Genomic DNA, 22,424 nt, shown 5'->3' with positions numbered 1-22,424 from the left:
GGTGCAGGGCCCAAGCACTTGGGCCATCCTCCACTGCACTCCCGAGCCACAGCAGAGAGCTGGACTGGAAGAGGAGCAACCGGGACAGAATCCGGCACCCCGACCGGGGTTAGAACCCGGTGTGCCAGAGCCGCAGGTGGAGGATTAGCCTATTGAGCCGCAGTGCCGGCCAGCACTTTTCCCTACTTATTCACCCAAGTTGCTTAATAGTTTAACAATCAATCTAGCCCTAAAAAGCTTTCTGTTCAATTCTATGCACTTCATTTTTGACAGCTTGTCACTCCTGGCATTGAAAGCAAGCAAATTTTTGAAATGTTTAGATGCCTCAAATCCACATTTCTTTGCTTATCACATTGGTGTGCCTCAGCCATTTGACCAACCTGACTTCTATGTGTATCTCTGCGTGAACTATACCTCAAACTCAGTATTTTAGCATCCTTTAGCATCAGCCTATCACTCATTCAGGTTAGAAAAGCATCACAACTTCTGCATGTCTTAACAAAATGCATTCCAATGACGTGATATTTGCCTTCATAAAAGATGAAAATGACTCTGGAACTGACTGTAATATCACTAGCTTTTCAGTAATCCATCTGGATGTAACACCTGCCTAGGAAATACTCCTGTAGAGTAAGCTATGAAGCTAGAATGCAAATGCCTTTATCATCTTTGAGAAGAGATAAAGTAAAATATTGTTAAATATATCAAGAGTATAATTAAATAGTGAATAAGTATTTTAGCAATATATGCTCTATGTTAAAGGGAAAGCAATCTCATTTCTAGTTTTACTTTTAGAAAGTGGCATTACGAGCTTCTAGCTTTGGGTTGATTATTGCATGGAAATGTCCAGTTGCCAAATGGACTAACGATACCTGACTAATGAGTCTGATCAAATATGATGAATGATTTTATCCTTTTTTTCACAGTAACCTACGTTGATCTGCCCCATGACAAGTTTTAATACTAAGGCATAGTTCACTGATTGTGGTTGGTGTTTCAGTAAGGATCAATATTTCTCATTGTTTAAATGAGAACTACGAGTGAAAAAATATTAATTTGATTGATTCAGAGCAGGAGGTTTCCACTAAGTTTTCCTAAGATGTGTGTATTTCATGGATGAAGTATGACCTTCACAGCCAGACATTGGTCAAACTCCCATTCCTTTATTTACTAGCTGTGTGGCTGTGGTGCATCACTTAACCTGTCTAAACCCCAGAGATCTCAGATGTACATTAGGATCGATGTTCCATGCCTCGCCAAGTTTTTTAATTAAATGGAGAAGCATAGCTCCATCACAGCTCTTAGCACATCATAGCCTTAACATATACTTGTTCATTCCTTTTTTTCCATTCACCCACTAAGCTTATGTTTGATACCAAGATCTTCCGGGCCTAGAGATAGATGCACTAACCAGACAGTACTTTTACCATCAAAGCATGTTTCTTACAGCATAGTGGAAAATGATAATTTATGGCAAAACACTTTTCTTGCCTTATCTCACTTAATCCTCATTGCAGTCTTTTGGTTAAGGCACTATTATCAGCCCCTTTTTTAAAGAGGATGGAACAAATTCACCAAGAGATAAACTAACTTGCCAATATGACAGCTGATCAATGAGGACCTGAGACTCCAACTCTGGAATATTAATCTCTGGCTTTCTTTCTTAATAACCACAACTGGTACAGACCTTTTTCCATTTAAAGTGGCTAGTGATGCCCATTAAACACTAGGTATTCCTGATGCTAATCAGTAACATCCTGAGAGCAAAGGATGGAGTAAAATCACATGATAAAATGTATATGGAGCATGATAATTTAAATAAACCTAATCAAGTTAGAAGGTTTCAGATTTTTTGTTGTTGTTTGGTTTCCTTCATTTTTTAAATGAACATCTCATAACCTTCAATTCTATTTTCCATGAGCATATTACAAAGCTAGGGTACCATTTCACTGCTTCTCTTTGAGTTCCATATGCACATGTGCATGTAAAAGCATTCTAGAAGTTTTGATCCATGTAACCATGAATTTGAAATCCTGGAGTACAATAGTCTGATCCATTTATCCTAGAAGCTTTGATAATATTACCCAAATGTTTTTCTTCTCAGAATGCTAGAGAATGAAGAGGACATATACATCCTCATCGACAAGCAATAGGTATTTGATTCTGCCCATGCTCATAGTGAGGTAAAAATCAGGTAGCTTTAGAAATAAAATAGACAAATCTCATTAATATCAGCACAAGTTAAGCCCAATGAACAAACACATACTCCTATCTAATCTAGTGAATGAACTCACCCAGAAAGTGGTTCGTGTTAGGTATTTGTTTGCTTTCTACAAGCTTACTTGTTTAGCTTTTTGGATTATTTGTTGATCTTGTTTCTCAAAACAGTAATAGTTAAATGAGTGCATGATGATTTTAGTTTCATTTAATTGCATTAGGGAATATCCACTCATTTCCATTATTTATTCTTTATAGCATTTCATATTTAGATGGTATAAGAAAGAGCATTCTAAAATTTCTTACCTATTGAAGGATTATATACAAAAGGGAATTGCAATGATACAGCATAATATTTTCCAGTTATGACAGCCACAAGTCACTATAAGTCTTTTCAATTGTTTATCGAATACATGCAATAAGTACTCTTATTGTCAAATATATTCAGAATCTGACCATGGCTCACCACATCCACTGCTGCATGTTCATTGTGGCTGCTGCCTTCTGTTGGTGGCCTGTTGTAATAAATTCCTCACTGGTCTCTCTGCTCCAATTTTGGCCTCCTTATGGTCTATTTTGTACACAGCAGTTACAGGAAACTTCAATAAAAGTGAAATTAAATATCACCACTTCTATTCTCCAATCCCTCCAGGGCTTCCAGTTTAATTTAAAATGTATACTCATTGTGGCCTTCCCATGCCTTGAAGAATCTGAGTCTGGGCTCTCTAGGTCGTTTCCTTATGCTTCCTCTTACTCCCAATGCTGCAGCCAATTCAACTTTCTCATGCTCCTCATTCATAATATGTTCTTTTCCCAGGTTCCTATATTGAAATAAGCCAGATTCATGTGTTTCATTTTATACCCCTAATATTGACTTATTTTTCTCTCAAATAATTATTGTTGCTTGCAATTACATGATTTATTTAGGTTCCTTCCCACTTTGTGTTTCACAAGGGAAGAAATTTTACCAATCTTGTAACCTCAAAGTCAAGAATAAATACAGAGATGCTCAAGAATATTTTAGGATTAGTGACAGAACAGAAGAATGGAGAAAAGAGCCTTCTAACACATACATATATCTTTGGAGAAGGCAGAATTTGGTTTCTAGCATATCTTCAATTCTTAATAGAGTGTCTCACGTGTCATAGGTGTTTAGTAAATAATTTTTAATGAAGAAATGTAATTTACTTAAATCCATGAGAAACATTACACTATATTCACAAACATTAACTTTGGAATCAGATCCAGTTTTGTTTCACTTTTAGAGGCACCTTTTTCTGGTTTAGTGACTTTGGCGTGCTATCTAATTTCCATGTTCTTTAGTTTACTTAATATTAAATGTAGGTAAAACTCATACCCACTTTATATAGTTGTGATCAAAATAAGAGGAAATAATACATGTAAAGGTATGATTTATTCTCAGGAAATGTTAACTGGCAATCAAAGTTTCCTATTATTAAAAGATCCAGATAGAATCACTAAATACTTAGGGCATTTTAATACAGTTTACTGTTAATTGTATCTAAAGGCACAATATAATCTGTGCACTCAGCTTACGCCACCACCATTAATAACCTTATACTTTATGGCAACACATCTCATGCTATCACAGATTTTAAGCATTACTAACAAAGGAAAATAATGTACATAAGAAAAAATACTTTTCTTCTGTTCAATTGCTTGTACATTTAAAAGCACTATATATATATATATATTGCTGTCAATGTCAAAATTCTTGTTTAATAGGTAGCAACAGATTCAATAAAATAACTCTATTCATGACATTTTGATTCTTTTGAAAAGGCTTAATATATAACAATCTGCCTGCTTTTGGATTTGCAAAGATATTTGTATCACTTGGAATAAGAATCTTGTGAAACATATAAATGGTTTTATTAATTTTTTATTTTATTTTATTTTATTTTTTTGATAGGCAGAGTGGACAGTGAGAGAGAGAGAAAGAGAGAAAGGTCTTCCTTTACCGTTGGTTCACCCTCCAATAGCCGGCGTGGCCGGCGCACTGAGGCTGGCACACCGCGCTGATCTGAAGCCAGGAGCCAGGTGCTTCTCCTGGTCTCCCATGCAGAAGCAGGACCCAAGGACCTGGGCCATCCTCCACTGCACTCCTGGGCCACAGCAGAAAGCTGGCCTGGAAGAGGGGCAAGCGGGACAGAATCCGGCGCCCCAACCGGGACTAGAACCCGGTGTGCCGGCGCCGCAGGCAGAGGATTAGCCTGTTGAGCCAGGGCACCGGCCCATAAATGGTTTTGTTCATAGATATAGCCACCATAGAAAGGTCCTCTATTTTATACTCTTTTACATTGGCTATAGCTTATTCACTATTTAGATGTGTCTCTGTATTTAATTGATATTATACTCTCTCATCCTTTTTTTATTACTCCCATGTTAGCTATTATTTTTCAATGTCCTTTCTCCTTTTTTATGTTATTGTTTTAAACTATAATCATAAATCTTTCTTATAGTGATTGTTACAGTATCACTAATGATTTGTCAGATTTGTTATGCTTGTCAACCAAATCCACATTAAGAAAACTTTCCAATATTTATGAAAACACATTTCAAAATCAGTGAAGCTTTTTAATAATTTTATTTTTACTTATTTAAGAGTTTGAATGGCAGAGCTGCCATTTGCTGGTTCACGTCCCCAGTGCCCATAATGACTTGAAGCTTCACTGGACATGAAGCTGGGAGCTGGAAACCTAGTTACCTGAGCAATCACTTCTGCCTCCCAGAGTCTGCATCAGCAAGAAGCTTGAGTTAGGAGTTAGACTTGGGTATCAAACCCAATTACTCTAATGGGAGACACTGGTGTCTTAACTGCTAGGCTAAATACTCAGTCCCTAAATACACTTTTTATATAAAACACATAAGTGCATAAAATATAATCAATTCCTACAAATACATCCTCAAGTTCAAATCAGATGTCATGGCCAAATTCCCATGTCTCTAATTTTATTTTCACAATGCTTAATGACAATAAATAGCAGGATGTAATGAATTCTCATGAAACTTACTCTCCATGTCAGCATTAGTATAATAGCAAGACAAATTATAGTGATTACTTTTTTGTGCTTATTTATGAAATGCATGGAAGATGGGCAAATTATACTTGACCTAAAACTTGAGAAAATATAAGAAAAGGCAATTAGCACTTTTGCAGAGAATAAAAATAGATGTAATTCACTTTCTCTTTTCTAGCTCTAGGAAAAGATAAGGATTACTTGGATGAATCAGAGCATGCTAATTATGATCGATCTCGTCTCATTAATGACTTTCCTACCAAAGATAAACCTGAGTCCAAGACAAAATTATCTAAGGTAATGCAAATTAAACTATCAACACATTACTTTTAGACTGTACCTTTAAAAAGTTTTCAATATAAGCCTACATAATTGGTTTGGGGATGGAGAATATAAAAGAACTCAAAAATTACAATCTTTAATTATAATGTTAATCTAATTATATTCAATCTGATTCCTTTTAATTTAATTTAATTATAATAATCTTTAAGGACTCAAATATTAATTGCTATGTGTAGATACCATATTAATTTATAGTATCAAACACTTTTTATTTTATTTTGTTAACAGTCAAAGTTTGTCCCTATTTATTTTTGATTGACATATGTGTATATTTTTATGGGGTACAACAAGATGTCTCAATTCATGTATACATTCTCCTATGATTGAATCAAGATATTTAACATATCTATCACCATAAACATTTGCCATTTCATAGTGAGAATATTTAAAATACTCTTCTAGTTATTTTGAAATGTATGGTATTTATTGTTAACTCTAGTCACTGAAGAACACCAGAACTTATTCCTTCTAACTATAACACTGTAGCTATCAAAGAGAATTTTTAAAATATTTATCTGATGTAAAATTATTCTCTAATATTCTTCTTAATTGTTCATTCGTGTATTTTTTATGTGTTTTGAAAGTCAGCATGGTTTAATGAGAACACAGATTTTAGTATTTAACCAACTGTTATTTGAATTCTAGTTGCACAATTTACTATTGTAATAATATGACAAGATTAACCTTACTTACTGAACTTTGATTTCTTCATCAGTAAAATATGCATTATGTGATCTGCTTTACAAAGTTTTTTAAAGACAAAGTAAGATACCCATATGAAAGTATCTGGTGTATGGCAAATACACCAGAAAATAGGACAGTTTTATATAGCAACTTGGAGATTGAGAATATCTCATGAAAGTTAATCAAGTGAAAAATTAAATTCACAAACAAATGAAAAACTGTACCAGACTCAGTTTTTAAAACTCTTGGCTACAGCAATCCTGCTAGACCTCAAAAAAATGATTTTGTGTATTCTCCAAAATCACCTGAGTGGATCAGCCAACTACAGATACCAAATTGATGCCATTTATTTTCATCATAACAGATAAATACATGATCTCCTTTGATGATTTCTATGATACTCTTGGCTCAAGTAAAGTTCATCTTTAATTTTTTTTTTTTTTGCCTATGGATTAATGTAGGGATGCCTATGTAAAAAGAAATTTGCATAATGATAGTAAATGCAGTTTAATGCCAAAAATGATAGAGTTCAATGATCATTATGCAATAAACATATCCTTGAATATAAGAATGTGTTGTTTCTCTGTGCTGTTTCATTTCATTTGTCTTGGATTAATTTTGTGAATCTCTTTATTACTCACCATTAATACATTAAGAAACATGACAGTTTATTGCTACAATATCATAAATAAAATGAAACTTTAATAAAGAAAGGGAAAATAAGTTTATGCTAAATTTCTTTATTCTTATTTGTTTTGATTTTATTAAGCAAGATCACTATACTGTGCCAGCAATTTTTAGGTTATCTTTCCAAATGTGAGTTTTTATCTGCACTTGTTTACTTAATCTGTGTTCCTGTGTCTGTGTGCTCATAATGCAACAGAGTCTTTACTATGTATAAGATATTGATCCAAGTGAATTGCAAGACTGAAGGCTCAATGAGAAATTGAGGTTTCTATGGCACCAAGTGGAAGACAAACACAATATGCTTCAAATAATTAGAAAATTACCTAAGATTAAATTACCTAGAAATTACCACATTGTCACCAAAGAAAGCCACCGTGTAACTTCTGTTCCACAACAGCCATTTCTAAGATCACTCTAACTAGACTTGAACTTTATCATATTGAAGTAAAAAATAGTTGAACTTGGATGCATACTGTCATTCTGATATTAAAATAAGAAAATGGTGTGTGATTATGGTAACAAACCATAATAGTTCAATCAAAGAAACCTTACCCTAATGTCCTATCGAATCTGCCTAATCATGTCCCCTTCTATTATTATACTTCTACTCAAACTGTTGAATGCCATGAGTCACCCAAGTGACTCGCCTTTCTAGCTTCCATTAAATCATGTCTGCTTTTATCTATATCATAGGTTAATTGTAGTACAAAATCCACTTGAACAAAGTTTCTATTGCAAAAATCCAAAAACGTGTAAAATCTCAAGCCCTTCAGCTAGATTTTTTTGAAAAGCTTATCTATAAGTGAACTGCAAAATAATCTGCTTAGAAAATGTTCTTTGAGTACATTTGTCACAGAGAATCTCGAAACAGCAATGGCCTTTTATTTTTTTCAGACTCTTATCTTGACAACCTGTACTTTATAAATTTGTTGGCTCTCTTCTTTTATTACATCCTGTCATTAAATGATACATATATGTGTGTGCATATGTACTAGGTAATACGTATTCTAAGTTATAACTTATGAAATTGATAATCTTCATTCATTTCTATTTTACAAAATAACTATCATAAAACTGTGTGGCTTCGCAACGTCATTCATTTGTAGTAAATGTACTAATTGCAACCTCTCCTTCACAAATCATGCAGTGAAACTGATATTTTATTTCCTCATAAAAAATTTTTAACAAAGGAACCATTTTAGAGGTGACAAAGTTAGTTTGTAAAGAATCAACAGGAAGGGATCACAAGCCTGAAGGGGAAATAACTCCTAAAGTAAACTACATGGTGAGCAATGACAAGTATTGTATTACAGAAAACAGTTTTCTTACAGAGTTTGCCATCAGATATATACTAGGATCATAGAAACCAACTATAAATCATTGGAGATAGTGTCCCATACTGAATTTATGAAGAAGCTGTGTTGAGCTTGTCAAGTATAAAACAAAAAAGGAAATCCAGAAATATCCAGTTTTCTAGGCATTGTATAGATGGGCTCTGCATCTCTTTGAAGACTTGGTTTATCAATTCTTGTGCAAACGCTTCCGGAGTGGTCTCAAGTCAGGGCGGTAAATTTTGATTCTGATAATATACCCACTGCTTATGATAATTTAGGAAGCTAAGTATATTTGTAGGGAAGAGTACTATGTATATGAATTAATCTCCAGAACAATGAATTTAGAATATTTTCTTCAAATCTTGACCTTTTAGTGGGTGTTATTTGTATTGAAACTACTTAATATGTTAAAGATGTAAAACATCTGGACTATTGATATCTAATATAATGACATTATGTTGATAAAGTAACATGTTTTTTGTGTATTCAGAAGGTACTGAGTGCAAAGCTTTGCAATCTAAGGCAAAAAATGATGAAGGACATTAGACAGGAAACGGACATGCATATCAATGGAGAAAGCAAGCAGCTACTAGAGAATAGTTGCCCCAGTTGAAGCAGAGAAGTGAGAGAATCCAGCAGCAAAAGCCATGAAAATCAGATCCATGAGAACCCTGCTGAGACGAGAAGAAATCCTCAGCTGGACCCAACTATGCATGAAAGATGAGATGAATAATAATTTGGTGAAGGTTTGTTTCTCAGCAAGAGGTGATGGAGGGAGGCATAAATGTTAGAGGTTGCAACCGATTATGATTATTCTTATCATAAGGCGAATTCTTCCTCAACCAGTTTTTGGGAAGATTTTCAAAACTGTCTCTGAGTTTGCCACAATATTCTCTTACCATTAATTTAGCTGCTTCTCTTTTTAAAATTATATTTACACTAGTGATTTCTTCGGTAAAACATACATCAGGGTAGAATTCCAAGATTCTTTTAAAAATTGAAATATAGCTTTGTATCACAAACACTAGTCAAATTGATGAACAGCTTTTAGGGCAATTCATTTTCTTTATTACATTTAAAACAATCTCTGTCACATCTAACATGCCTAGAAATTTCAGACTCAATTTTGTTATGTAAGAAAAGAAATATTCATATAAAATCATAGACTGGAGCGCCTGCACTGATTGCAAGTTCTAGAGCGGATGAGGATTGTTTTTGAAATAGTTTGGATAAACTTGACTTTTGTATTATAAGTGTAGAGAATGCTGTGAATAACATTTAAAGATACTGTCCAGTACTCAAGTATTTGATCCTCAGAATAAGAATCTATCTCTCCTTCAAGGACACATGTTCTCTGTCACCACTGAGGCTTCTGGATATGGAGAATTACAGGGAGCAAATGCAGTTAATCTAGATTGGGAAGGACAAGTCTAAAATGCAGAATCCACTGTTTCTGTTAATGGACATTAATGTAACATTTGTTCCTGCCCGTTCATTGGTATGACAAAATCGACTACAGATGTTGATCATAATGAGTTTGAGCGTATGTATCTGTTTTACAAATTAGTGACTTCTTTTTTGAAAAAATATTCAGTAACAACTCAAACAGGAAAGATGTGATAGAATAGAGAAATCTTGACATGAATATTTCAGCACTTCATTAAAATTAGATCACAAGGCCATTCAGTTTGGCTGTGTCAACTGGCATTGGCAGATGGTGTTAATCTTCAACAGGTAATAGGGATAATTTCCTCTAAGACTGAAGATTCTGGTCCTATGATGGAAAAGGTGAGAAAGAGATGGCCTCTGTCGTCTTTGACAATGTATCTTTATTGTGGACATTGATAACCATTTCATTTACCTGCATGGCTGTTGGCCTATAAATAAATATAGGACTTAGTATTCTGCACTTGCCACTACATTTATTTCCAGAAATAATGAGGTAGTTATGACTTAAACTACAAGGTAAATGACTGAACTTGGTCCTGTGTGATGACTTTAACTGAAAGGATGATATATGAAATGCATTACAGGTAGTCCCCTGTGTCTGTGGGTTCCACATGCATGTATTCAACCAATCGTGGTTCAAAAATATTTTAAAATATTTTAAATTGGATATATTTATACACACACACACATATATATACACAAATTTAGACTTCTTATTGTCATTTCTGCTTCATTAAGTATTTTAAGTAATTTAGAGATGGTTATGTGGTAGGATTGCATTAAGTTGTATGGGAATAGTATACTGTTTATTATAAGGGATTTGAGCACTTGTGGATTTTGGTTTTGCGGGTGGCCCCTGGAACCAATCTCTCGAATAACAAGGTATGACTATATCAACAGGATAAATTCTTTGTACATTCATTGACGTAGTCTATCTGTTAAAAAACAAACAAACAAACAAAAAAAAAACCTCCCTAACTTTAGAATATGAAGTAAACTTTTTTAATATTTAATAATACAAGTGTGGAAAATTATATGCTAAATATTTACTTTTCATATAAAATTTGGAACACACAAAAGTCATCTAGATTTATTAATTTTTTTGGCTAGTATTTTAAATTTATCTTCTTGCACAATTAATATTTCTTTTCCAGCAGCTCAAAGGATGCCTGGTCCTTTCTTCAGAGTGTTTGTTTGAGGAAGGCAAAACCTTTCCTGTAACCAGGCAATGCATTTCCCTTCCTATGCCAGTGGAACATCCATATTGACCCCCAGAACCTTTTCTAGTAAATGATGGGGACTTGTCCTATACCAACTGACTTCTAGTGTAGATTTTCCAAAAATCAGTACCAGATTTTTCCGGACGTCCTCAACATGTTTTGTGGAGCGCTTAAGCCCTATGTGTGTGCATATGTATGTATATTATTATAAAAGTAACATTTTTCGAAAAGGAAGAAAATACAGATCTTTCAAAAAAGGTACTTAAAACAACTGATCAATTATTTCAAAGGGGTTAACATGATTTTAGATACCCACCTCATATCTTTCACCAAAATGAATTATTGAAGAGCTGAATAGTTAATAAATTCAAAATGAATATATTAAAACCAAAATGGAAATTAAAAATAAGCATTTTAATAAGTAATGACCTACATTTAAACATCATAGAAAAAATTTGAAAGGATGAATTTCTACATAATATTCTATACATATAATCACTTAAAGTTTCTAGAGTAATTATGATTTTGTATGTTACTTATATAAAAAGTTAAAAATAAGCAGTTTCTAATTGCAGAATAGGAAAAAAATTGCTTTTATATTTGGCCTTTCTAAACCAATGATAAAATTCATCATGAACACTTTGATCGAGTTGACTATTTAGCTATTATCTGTATCAGTATCAAGATTATGATAAAAAAGGTAGCAGAAAACTTGAAATATGGTGATGAGCTGATACTCTGGAACATACATATTCAAAATGTTCATGGAAAATGGATTAAAAGATGAGGCTATTTTGGTGTAAAACATTTTGAAATCCATGTATTTTTTCATAGTATGCATTTTCCATGAAACTTTAGAAAATCCCTCATATGCATACATTTTAAAATATTTTGTACCAAAATTAGCTTATTACTTAATTCCATATTCCATGGACTTTATGAGAGCTCTTTTATAATTTGGAGGATACAAAGATACCATAACAATATAGTTTATAAGTACAAGATTGAAAACCTTAAAATCAACTTAATTTTAACAAATAAAATAATTGGCAATAATCATAATTACATAATCCTGTTAAATTGATCAGCACATAATGCCCTTTGTCTATTAATGATACTGTAATCATTACATAAGGCCCCTTTAAAAGTTTTTGCCATAAAGTCTATTTTTTCTGATATTGGAATGGCTTCTTTTCTCACTTTTTATTTCTGTTATCATAGAATATCTGTTTCCATCTTTTAACTTTCATTCTGTGTGTATCCTTCTTGGTAAGGTGTGTTTCTTGTAGGGAGAAAAGAGATGGTTCTTGTTTTTTAATCCATCCAATCATTTACAAATGTGATTGACCTATTTGAAACAAATTAGAAAGTATTTTAAAATATAGCTAGAATAAAGCACTATAGTCTAAATTACAATGCAAGATACAATTATAAAACATATTTTATGGTACCAACACTGTAAATCACCTTGCTGGTGGAAGTGCATACTGAGATGTTTCTGGAAAACAACTTGAGAATAAGGATTAAGTATCAGAAGCAATAATGTTCTTGACCCAATTATAGAGATTTAGCCAGAGAATATAATTAGGTATTAGCTCAAATAATTATGTTTAAGGATGTTTCTCATACTGTAATTTGGGAGAGAAGGTTATTTAAATGTTAACAAGTAAAAAAAGAAGAAGACTTTAAAGTAGTTATGTGCTCAAACAAATCAATAAGTAAATATAAATAAATAAATAAATACCCAAACTAATGATAATAGAAATGATCACAGTGTATCATTATATAATAAGTTAGCTATAAAAGTAGTATGTACAGTATAGCATCAATTCTATAAAAATAATCATCTCTTTTTCATAGAGAAAAATATTCAGTTTCATACAAGAGGTGTTTATAGAGTTTGTTTCTGGGTGGTAAAATTCATATTACATAAATTTTCCTGAATATATTCTTAGATTTAAGCTTTATGTCTTATCATATCATCATAGCCTCACATAGCTAATAAAGGACTAATCCAACATTTGAAATAAAATAGTTCTCCTATAACTGCTTTTCTACTTTGCTACACTGGGAGAAAAAGAGCAATTTGGGACTACAGCTTTTTAGTCTGGTAACCATCACAGGAATCATTTCAGTTTCTTCCCTCTAATATTCACATGCCATTTATGCACCAGGAGGTGTGCTAAGCACTTTATATGCATTTTCTATTTTAATTCTCATAGTAATTTAACAACAGAAATAATATCTTCATATACCCATGTTGTATGTACATTAGAGACCACCATGTAGTAGCATGTCTCTTTGTCTCCAGACCCTACACTTGTCTGCCACCAGTGCAATAGTAATTGTGTTAGAAATGAACTCACTGATATTACCCATCCCTTTCTAAAACCCTAAACCACTGCTTGAAGTAAGCAGCTCTACAACCACTCAGTATGCTAGCACACAATGTCCTGGGTGTAGATAGATCTGTTCGCCATTTGATCTGGTAGCAACAAACAACTCAGTAAAAACAGAAAAGGTGTTTGTTTGAAATATAATGTTATTAATCCACAGCAAAGATAGTCAAAAAGGAGAAGGTGCCTGTTATTTGAGATGGCATAATAATTGGTAGTCTCAATATTTTTAAATATGAGTAGTACAGTACGAAAACTCTTCAATCAGGAAAGAAGAAACGAAAGAGGGAAGGAAGGAAGGAAGGAAGGAAGGAAGGAAGGAAGGAAGGGAATCCCCACACCCCCAGACAAGCCCCTACAACTGTTAACATCTCTGTGAAGAACTAAAATATATCTCCAACAGAAAGCTGTGGAATCCTGACATGGAGATGTTTCGATTGTGACAGGACAATTAAATAAAGGATAAATTTTTTTGGAGGATATATCTTTAGTTCCCTTAAGACTACGTAGGGGAAAAAATGAGCCTTTTTAGGAAGCCTTATTGCATAAGCAATACAAGGAAACAAAACAAGATGCCAAGGATAGCTTCTCGTGCCTGACATCAATGCCTTGGTAATTAGACGCACAGGAAATTTCTCAAATTATAAATGTATTGGTTTTGCCTGAGTGCTAAAGAATTCTTCCTGAAAGATGTATTTTCTAAGCCTCCCTGGAGGATTTTAGCTCTAAAATGAGAGCTGCAATAACCTGTCTGCAGGAATTTTACGTACATATATGAGACGTGAAGTAAATTCAATGAATTAATGTGTGGGCATACTGGTTAAACGGTGCAGATAATTATTCTACTTGACATTTATACATTCAATCAATTATAGGCTCACATCAAACCAGTTCTCAACTTGTTTAGACATGAAGGCAGCCAAAGAAGTCAGATCAGAAACTATGTTATTTGAGCATATTAAAAGTCAAATCTACCTCATTAAGGAGATCTAAATACAAGCCCTTCAGGTTGTGGGTGTAGCAGAAGGAACATTGGATTGGGAATTTCCCCACAGTAATGGTGATGAATACTAAATAATTATAACAGCTAACATTCATTAAGGGCCTTTAGGGGTTCTCTTGATGACTTTCATTCTTTTTTTTTCTGACAAGTATAAAAAAGAAGGTTTTGTTTTTGTTTTTTTTTTTTTTTTTTTTTTTTTTTTTTTTTTTTTTGGCAGGCAGAGTGGACAGTGAGAGAGAGACAGAGAGAAAGGTCTTCCTTTGCCGTTGGTTCACCCTCCAATGGCCGCCGCGGCTGGTGCGCTGCGGCTGGCACACCGCGCTGATCCGATGGCAGGAGCCAGGTGCTTCTCCTGGTCTCCCATGGGGTGCAGGGCCCAAGCACTTGGGCCATCCTCCACTGCACTCCCAGGCCACAGCAGAGAGATGGCCTGGAAGAGGGGCAACTGGAACAGAATCCGGTTCCCCGACCGAGACTAGAACCCGGTGTGCTGGTGCCACAAGGCGGAGGATTAGCCTAGTGAGCTGCGGCGCCGGCCTAGAAGGTCTATTTTTACCCTCCTTTCAAACATGAAGAATTAGAGGCTCCTATGGTTAAGAGATTTGCCTGTTATCATATAGCTGGTCAGTATAAGGTGGGAGTTATATACAGACCTCCATCTTGTCAGGTAGTGTGCTACATTGCACACAATCGAGCTCTGCACAAGGGACAACAGGAGCTGGGAAATTAGTGCGTGTGTAGTTAGGGAGCATATTAACATTACTGGGGAATACTCATGTACATTAGAGACCACCAGTAATATGCTTTCCGTAGTTTTCCATGTTTAAGAAACATGATAAAATCAAGTGTGCTTAGCCCATGATAGATTAGAAAAAACTGTCCCTTCCATCTTGTAACCATTAATCCTCTCATGTTCTCTCTCCGTTCTCCTTGACGTGTTGATGTTTCAATCTTACCAAGCGAGTCAATCAAGATATGAATATTTGGAGCTGTCAACATTGTTATTAACGGGGATGGAAATGTCAATAAAGCATTGTTGTGTTTATTAAATAATTTATGATTATTATAGAATTTAAAATTATTATTAATTTTTAGTTGTAGCAGTTGACTTCTTATAAGATGCAAATCAGGATTTCAGATGAGAGTTTCAATCACAGAAACTTATTTTATTCATCCTTCATGCTGTAGGTGATTTAAACAGGGAATACAGTAACCTACCATTTGTTGTTTAACAGTCTCAAACCATTTGTACGAAGTTAAATTTCCCATTCATAAGCTTTGTGGAAAATTAATTTTTTTAATTTTTGAATTTAATTTTTTAAAATTTTTTGACAGGCAGAGTGGACAGTGAGAGAGAGAGAGAGAGAGAGAGAAAGGTCTTCCTTTGCTGTTGGTTCACCCTCCAATGGCCTCTGTGGCTGGCGCACTGCAGCTGGCACACTGCACCGATCCGAAGCCAGGAGCCAGGTGCCTCTCCTGGTCTCCCATGCAGATGCAGGGCCCAAGCACTTGGGCCATCCTCCACTGCACTCCCCGGCCACAGCAGAAAGCTGGCCTGGAAGAGGGGCAACCGGGACAGAATCCAGCGCCCCGACCGGGACTAGAACCTGGTGTGCTGGTGCCGCAGGCAGAGGATTAGCCTATTGAGCTGTGGCGCAGGCAGGAAAATTAATTTTTAAGCATGCTGTTAATTCAAGGTCATACCCTTTAAAATTGGTTGTTTCTTAGTTTAGTTGGTTGAGTCCCAATTATATACTGCCCTGTGGAAGCTTTCTTTGCAGAAATGAACATAATTCTATGGTATTTCAGTATGTGAAGGTTAACCACCGGAGGGCAAACGTGTTCAATTTTATTTGTTTATGTATATTTAGGTAACAGTTAATTCTATTGCTCTCAGATTACAATCACCTCATTGTACACTGCCCAGTGCTAGTATAATACAATGTCAAGGTAACAGAGGCAGAACTCTTGAAAACCCACTGTGGTTTCTATTATACCTTTAAAACTTGAAAGAAAGAGAAAATCTTATTGAACCTCACTTAGCTATCAAAAAAAGCATGACTTGGTTCACCCATAAAAAATTTGTGTTTGTCAGGCCACTGTTACCCAAACTGAACCATACCTCCCACCTTTTGTGCAGATCATCCCAGTTCATTGAAATAATACATGCAATAGAATATTAAAAATTGACAGTAAAATTATCAGAATGTCACTGACATTACATGACTAAATGTCACATTGGTGAATCACACATAGACACTATTAATCAATGACACATGAAGGCAGCTCCCTAATCCATCTATAACCACCCCCTAAAATAAATTAATAAAAAGCAACACAGAAGTTCTTATAAAGTGATGAATTGTCTTTTTTTTTTTTTCAAACCATTATTCAAAGTCAAGCATTTAAAGAATTGTCTAAAAACCCCCCAGTCAAATGCTTTGTGCAGCATTCAATATGTAACACGGGAGCTAATGGAAAAAGAGGCGGTGGAAGGGAGAACTTTCAGTTGTCATGCTGAAAATTGCTTTAAAGAAGATTGTCGTTTGAGACTCTGCTGTCAGCAATGAAGGACTCCGAAAGCAGCTGAACCCAGAATTCTGACTGTGGTATGTTTAAAGTGCATCAGTCTAGGAATTCTATAACAGTTTTCTCTTTTATCAACTAAATATAAGGAGTCAGTTAAGAAAAATTAACAATTGAAAATATTGATTTCACAGTTGGGAATGGAGGTTATCTGTTGTTTTAAAATACTAGAAATGTGCTTTTTTAAAAAAAGAGGAATAATATAACCTGAATGTGCTGTTTGTTAAACAGCATTGTTTATCTTGTATGCAAAACTAATGTTTGTCTCTGAACTTTTGACTGTTTCTAAACTTATTTGATTATTGATCTTATTGAAATAGTGATTTCACAAATTCTACTATAAAATATTTACTGATTCAAAAACATCAAATATAATTTCTTGTAAAAATAATTATTTTGTGTTCTTAAGAAGTTAGTTCATATAAGATTTTTATTAAATAATTTTTGTCAAAGTAGGAAGTCTTAGAAAGAATCTGAATTTGAAGTAGCAAATGCCATAGGATTAAATGTTAAAATAAATAAGTGAGACAGGTATGAAACTCACTAACAAGTAAGCTGGGAACAAAATATTTCTACCTGCTTTTTTTATTTTCTCTTGGTTTTAAAAGTGATAGGATGCTTAATTTTGCTTTGGTTTTAATTTATTTTTTGTTCAAAAATAAACATTGTTTATATAACTGTCTAAAAAATCTCAACTGCTTCTATATGAAGATCAGGGTTTCAATTTCTTTATCTATTTTCAAGCTTAGAAAACTTAAACTGCACAATTGTTGACACTAAAATAAGTCTAAGAAAAATAAGTACTTAATAGATCTCCTACAATATTTAAATTGTTTAAAAATCAATGATCTGTAATGGTATAGCAAAATGTATTCCCTGTAAGTTACTTCCCAGATGATATTTAAAGTATTTAAAGTTCATAGAAAACCACCATTTTTGCCTCACCATATATCATCTACTGAGAGATTTAGCTTTGAAGTTTTATTAGGTAAACCAGAGAATTTATGATTTTGATGAAATAAAAATGAATGAGAAAATACCATAAGATAGACTAAGAAGCAGCACTTAGTACAATGCTTGTTATAGTATGGAAAATCAGTCAGTATTCAGTTTCCTTTTAGTTCCTTTTTTTACGTTCTTATAGAGTATTTACAATTTTATCCTTTCCATGGATACATGTTGTATTTTGTGGTATTTGGAGTCACATTCTATCCAATTATGCAAGTCAGGTAATTCATGTGTTTTGAATTCAGTTTGTATTCTCATCATTGGTGATTAACTTTCTGTCTTCTTTATAACCCTATGATACTGTGGTACTCAGTAAGCCTATTTCATAGGCCACTCGAAATGTTAAAAAAAAAAAAGTTGCTTATCCATTAATTAAATGAACTAAAATTGATATGGGGAAAATTTGCCTCAACAGCAAAGTGTCTGAAAATTTTCAGAGAGTTTTCTTGAGAGAAGTAAGAAATTATCTTACTTGTTTGAATTATCTTGATAAAAGTACCAAATGCAATTATTTTCATACTTATGCTTGATTTTAACTAAATTTATTGTTAGCTATCAGTATAAAATATTCTCATATTTGGGGACTTTTTAGAAAAGAAAAAATATGTGCTATGAAATCATACTTTATATTTGAAAGAAAGGTATATATTTCACTAACCTAAAAGTAAGTTCATAAGCAGAACTATCACTACTTGTTCAATTAAAATGGGATAGAAAATGTTCTTTGCATATGTCTTGCTAATACAATGAGAGATTGTATTCATGATATTTTAAGATTCAAATATCACATTCTAGGAAATTTTTATTGCACCAACTTTTAAACAAAATATGTATGTTTCCTTTTTCTAAACCAAAGGCTTGTAACACTGATTGTCAATATAGTGAATACCAAATTATCTGCAGGGCTTATTAAAAACTGTGTGGCTGAACTCACGCCTGCCTCAAGAGATTCTGATTGTAATGGTTCCCATTCAGACATATGAATTTTGCATTTTTATGTTTCCAGGTGATATTGATGCTTTTGGTGCAGTTGGAACATGTAAGAACCACTGTCTTAACTATGTTGTTAATATCTCCAGTGTACCTGGTGTTTTGAGAATCTACCATGTGCCCTAAGTCTGAGAATGCACTGATGAATAAAAGAGGCAAAATCCCTATGCTTGCAAAGCTTATAGAGGAGAAGTAAGACAATAAATAAGTCAACAGCTAAATACCTGTTTACAAGTTCTTTGTAAACAGATACAAGGTAGTGGCATAGGTACTGATGCTTGTCTGATCTGGGAAGCAGTCCCTCAGAAGGTACTGAGAGATGAGAGGTCAACTGAGGGAAGAAGAGGAGGATACATTGAAGGAAGACTAGTGACTTCATGAGGATCTTGGGTGGGAAAGAGCTTCATGTGTTTGAAAAACTGAAAGGTGGCCTGTATGGCAGGAACACAGAGACTGAGAAAAAGACTGCCCGAGAGGAGACAGAGAGGTAAGCTGGCATAGTGTGGCAGGGACCTACAATGGGGAGATGGGGAGATGGGGTTTTATCTTAAATTGAATTTCAAATAGATTTATGTTATAAGAACAGTTTGCCCTGGGGCAGCAAGCAATGGTGGAGGTGGGAATGACATTATAGAACTCCAGCTGAAAGTGAGAGTGATTTGGACAAGAGTGATTGGAGTTGTGAGGAATACATCAGGAAGTTCCCCACATTAGAATGTGGAAAACACTAAAATATCTAAGCACAGAGGTGGCAGTGACTCAGAATCCCTAGTAATATGGAATACAGGTCAAGAAAATAAAGTGGTTATAAAGCAAAGTTATATTTGTGTGTGTGTGCAGTGTGTGTAACACCAGTAACAGAAATGGGAATGAGCATCATTTTTTCAATTCCCTTTATTGTGCAAGAAAATAATGCATGTTACTACAAACATTTCTAAATTAACATATGTCATTGAAAAAAATCTGACTTTGGGTAGACAATCATAAGTTGAATTAATGATCCAGTTGTGTTAGTGTGTTTGCATGCACATACCCATGAGTGAACACAAGGCACCATAAAGGTATAGCCAGTACAAAATGAGAAAAATGTTTCATATTGGGAATGAGTCTTAAATGCTAAAGTGCATAAGAATTATTCTATCATTTCACAGTCCTTTCAGATACCAATAGCACAGACATGACACTTACAGATCTTGAAGACACTCAGCCTTTTCCATGCACAACTTCCTTTGTGCTGTTTTTTCTACCTAGGTCTCCCCACCCTCAATTCTACCTCTATTCATAAGGCTCATGTAACATCACTTCTGAATAAGTGTATTTCTCTTTCCCAAGATAATTACTGCAGCATTGATCTCATAGAACTCACCCCCAAAATAACACAAATCACACACAAGTGTAATCTCGATGTCCTCCTATATGTCTGTGATTCAATTACTCTCTTAAAGCAGGAGCACCATGAATTTCTTTTTTCATAATTACCTTAGTGCCTTGCTTAAAGGATAATTCATAGAAAGAACTCAAGATAAACTTGTTAAATGAGCGTGGGTTGAGCATTGTGGTGTAGTGGGTAAAGACGTCTCCTGTGAGGCCGGCCTTCCATATGGGTGTCAGATAATGTCCTGGTTGCTCCACTTCCAATTCAGATCCATGTTTATTGTCTGGGAACAGCAGTGGAGGATGGCCCATGTGCTTGGGCCCTGGCACCCACATAGGAGACCTGGATGAAGCTCCTGGCTCCTGGCTTCAGCCTGGCGCAGTGCTGGCTGTTGAGGCTATCTGGTGAGTGAACCGGTATATAGAAATTCTCTCTGTGTTTCTCCATCTCTTTCTGTAACCCTGACTTTCAAAAAAATAAATAGATCTTTGTAAAAACTTGTTAAATGAATGAATTACTGAAAGAGAACATCATGAAAAAAGTTTCAACTTCAAGTGGAGTGGAGTTACTAATGTAGTGTGCAAGGGTAAAGCTAAAGTTTGTGAGAAGGTGATCAATCAATGTTGACAAATAATAATTTAGCAAAATAATCCTAAATACCCTTCAGTTTGTGATAAATAATGATATAACCATAAAACTAAATAGTGTTTGGTATTTAAAAGTATAATGGGGCATGACTAACCTGCACCACTATTCCTCAATGGTACAACAGTAGACAAAATGTGGGTATATAAAATTGTTGAATTCCCCTCACTGGAAGCCTTTGCACAGTGTAGTAAGACCTGGTGCTGGGATACCTTGGCCCAGCAGAATATTCCACACAAGCTACTGAGATTATCAAACCCCAGAAACTTGTTCTGAAGTGAAATCTGGGGAGCTGTAGTGTTGTGTTTCTTGTTCTGAAGTGTATTCTATGAAAATACTCTGAAAGTAGCCCATCACTGGAACATAGAATAGCTTTTCTTTCCTAGCTGATATGACATTAGATGAAACTCTATGTGCAGATGTACAGATGCTTGGTGCACTTTTCCCTTTGCTTCACCCAAGCACCATTTTCCTCACTGCCCTTCTTTCTCTACACTAAGTTAGGCAGATAGAATTCTCTATCATGTTGGCTATCATGTTAGCAACTATAATGGACAAAGTTCCAAACCTGAATTTGACTGTGGGACATTTCCCCAGAACTTATGTAAGGAAAGAGATGTTCTCTACTGTACTATAGGAAGAAAGTTATTTTCAGTAGTGTTAAGTCATTAGCCTGGGATTGTTTCTGTACCTGAAACTCTTGCAACTCAAATGAAACAATGTGAAGGTATTCCTTACAATTAACTAAAAACAAAACACCCTGGCCTCAATCACAAAATTGGTTATGTAATTACGGATTTCGCATCACATCGTGTAGAAATAGTGCAAATGCCTATCTGTATACAATCAATTTGTTTACTTTGCTCCCATGTTCAGGCTATAAAACCAGGCTAGTCATTGCTACAGGAGCAGAGCTCTCTCAAGCGTTCTTTTGAGTGCTGCTCAATCCATGAGTTATTCTTTCATAAAATAAACCCTGCTGAATTGGTTTTACCAATTTTTTTTCAACAGTAGGAAGAAAATTAGGCAAATATTAAAAAGAAGAAAAAATAGAATCGAACAAAAAATAGAATTAAGAGATGGAAATAGAGATCTAATAGTAGTAGTAGTACTACTACTAGTAGTAATAGTATTTTGTCTCCCAAGCTAACAGTTTTAAAAGCTTACTCATTCTACACATTTAAAGGTTGAGAGCTAAATAATGTTTACTTTATGACCATAAACATCCTTTTGTTTTTAGGGATAAGCTATGATTATCTAGTTTGAATTGGAGTTCTTTCATTTGGAACAGAAAGTGCCCTGTTTAATATAGATATTTTTGGTATATAGTAGAATAAGAAAAGTATATTAAATACCGTGAGTGTAGGTGTTTGAAATATTACATGTCATGTGTATAATATTTATTCATACACACGTACAGTTAAATTTGAATTTGCTGGAGGGTGAG

At 34.5% G+C, this 22,424-nt stretch overlaps 1 protein-coding gene across 1 annotated transcript in view; it reads left to right on the top strand.

Moving 5' to 3' along the window:
• ANO3 (anoctamin 3) overlaps positions 1-22,424 on the top strand; it is a 418,996-nt gene that overhangs the window by 217,714 nt on the left and 178,858 nt on the right. Inside the window, 1 exon segment of the mRNA XM_062198061.1 lies at positions 5,437-5,555. Within this exon segment, the coding sequence (XP_062054045.1) occupies positions 5,437-5,555 (119 nt within the window).

The sequence above is a fragment of the Lepus europaeus genome, chromosome 7 (assembly GCF_033115175.1).
Source record: "Lepus europaeus isolate LE1 chromosome 7, mLepTim1.pri, whole genome shotgun sequence".
Lineage (NCBI taxonomy): Eukaryota > Metazoa > Chordata > Mammalia > Lagomorpha > Leporidae > Lepus > Lepus europaeus.
Note: the sequence above shows the minus strand (reverse complement) of the source record. Positions and strands in the feature narration are given on the sequence as shown.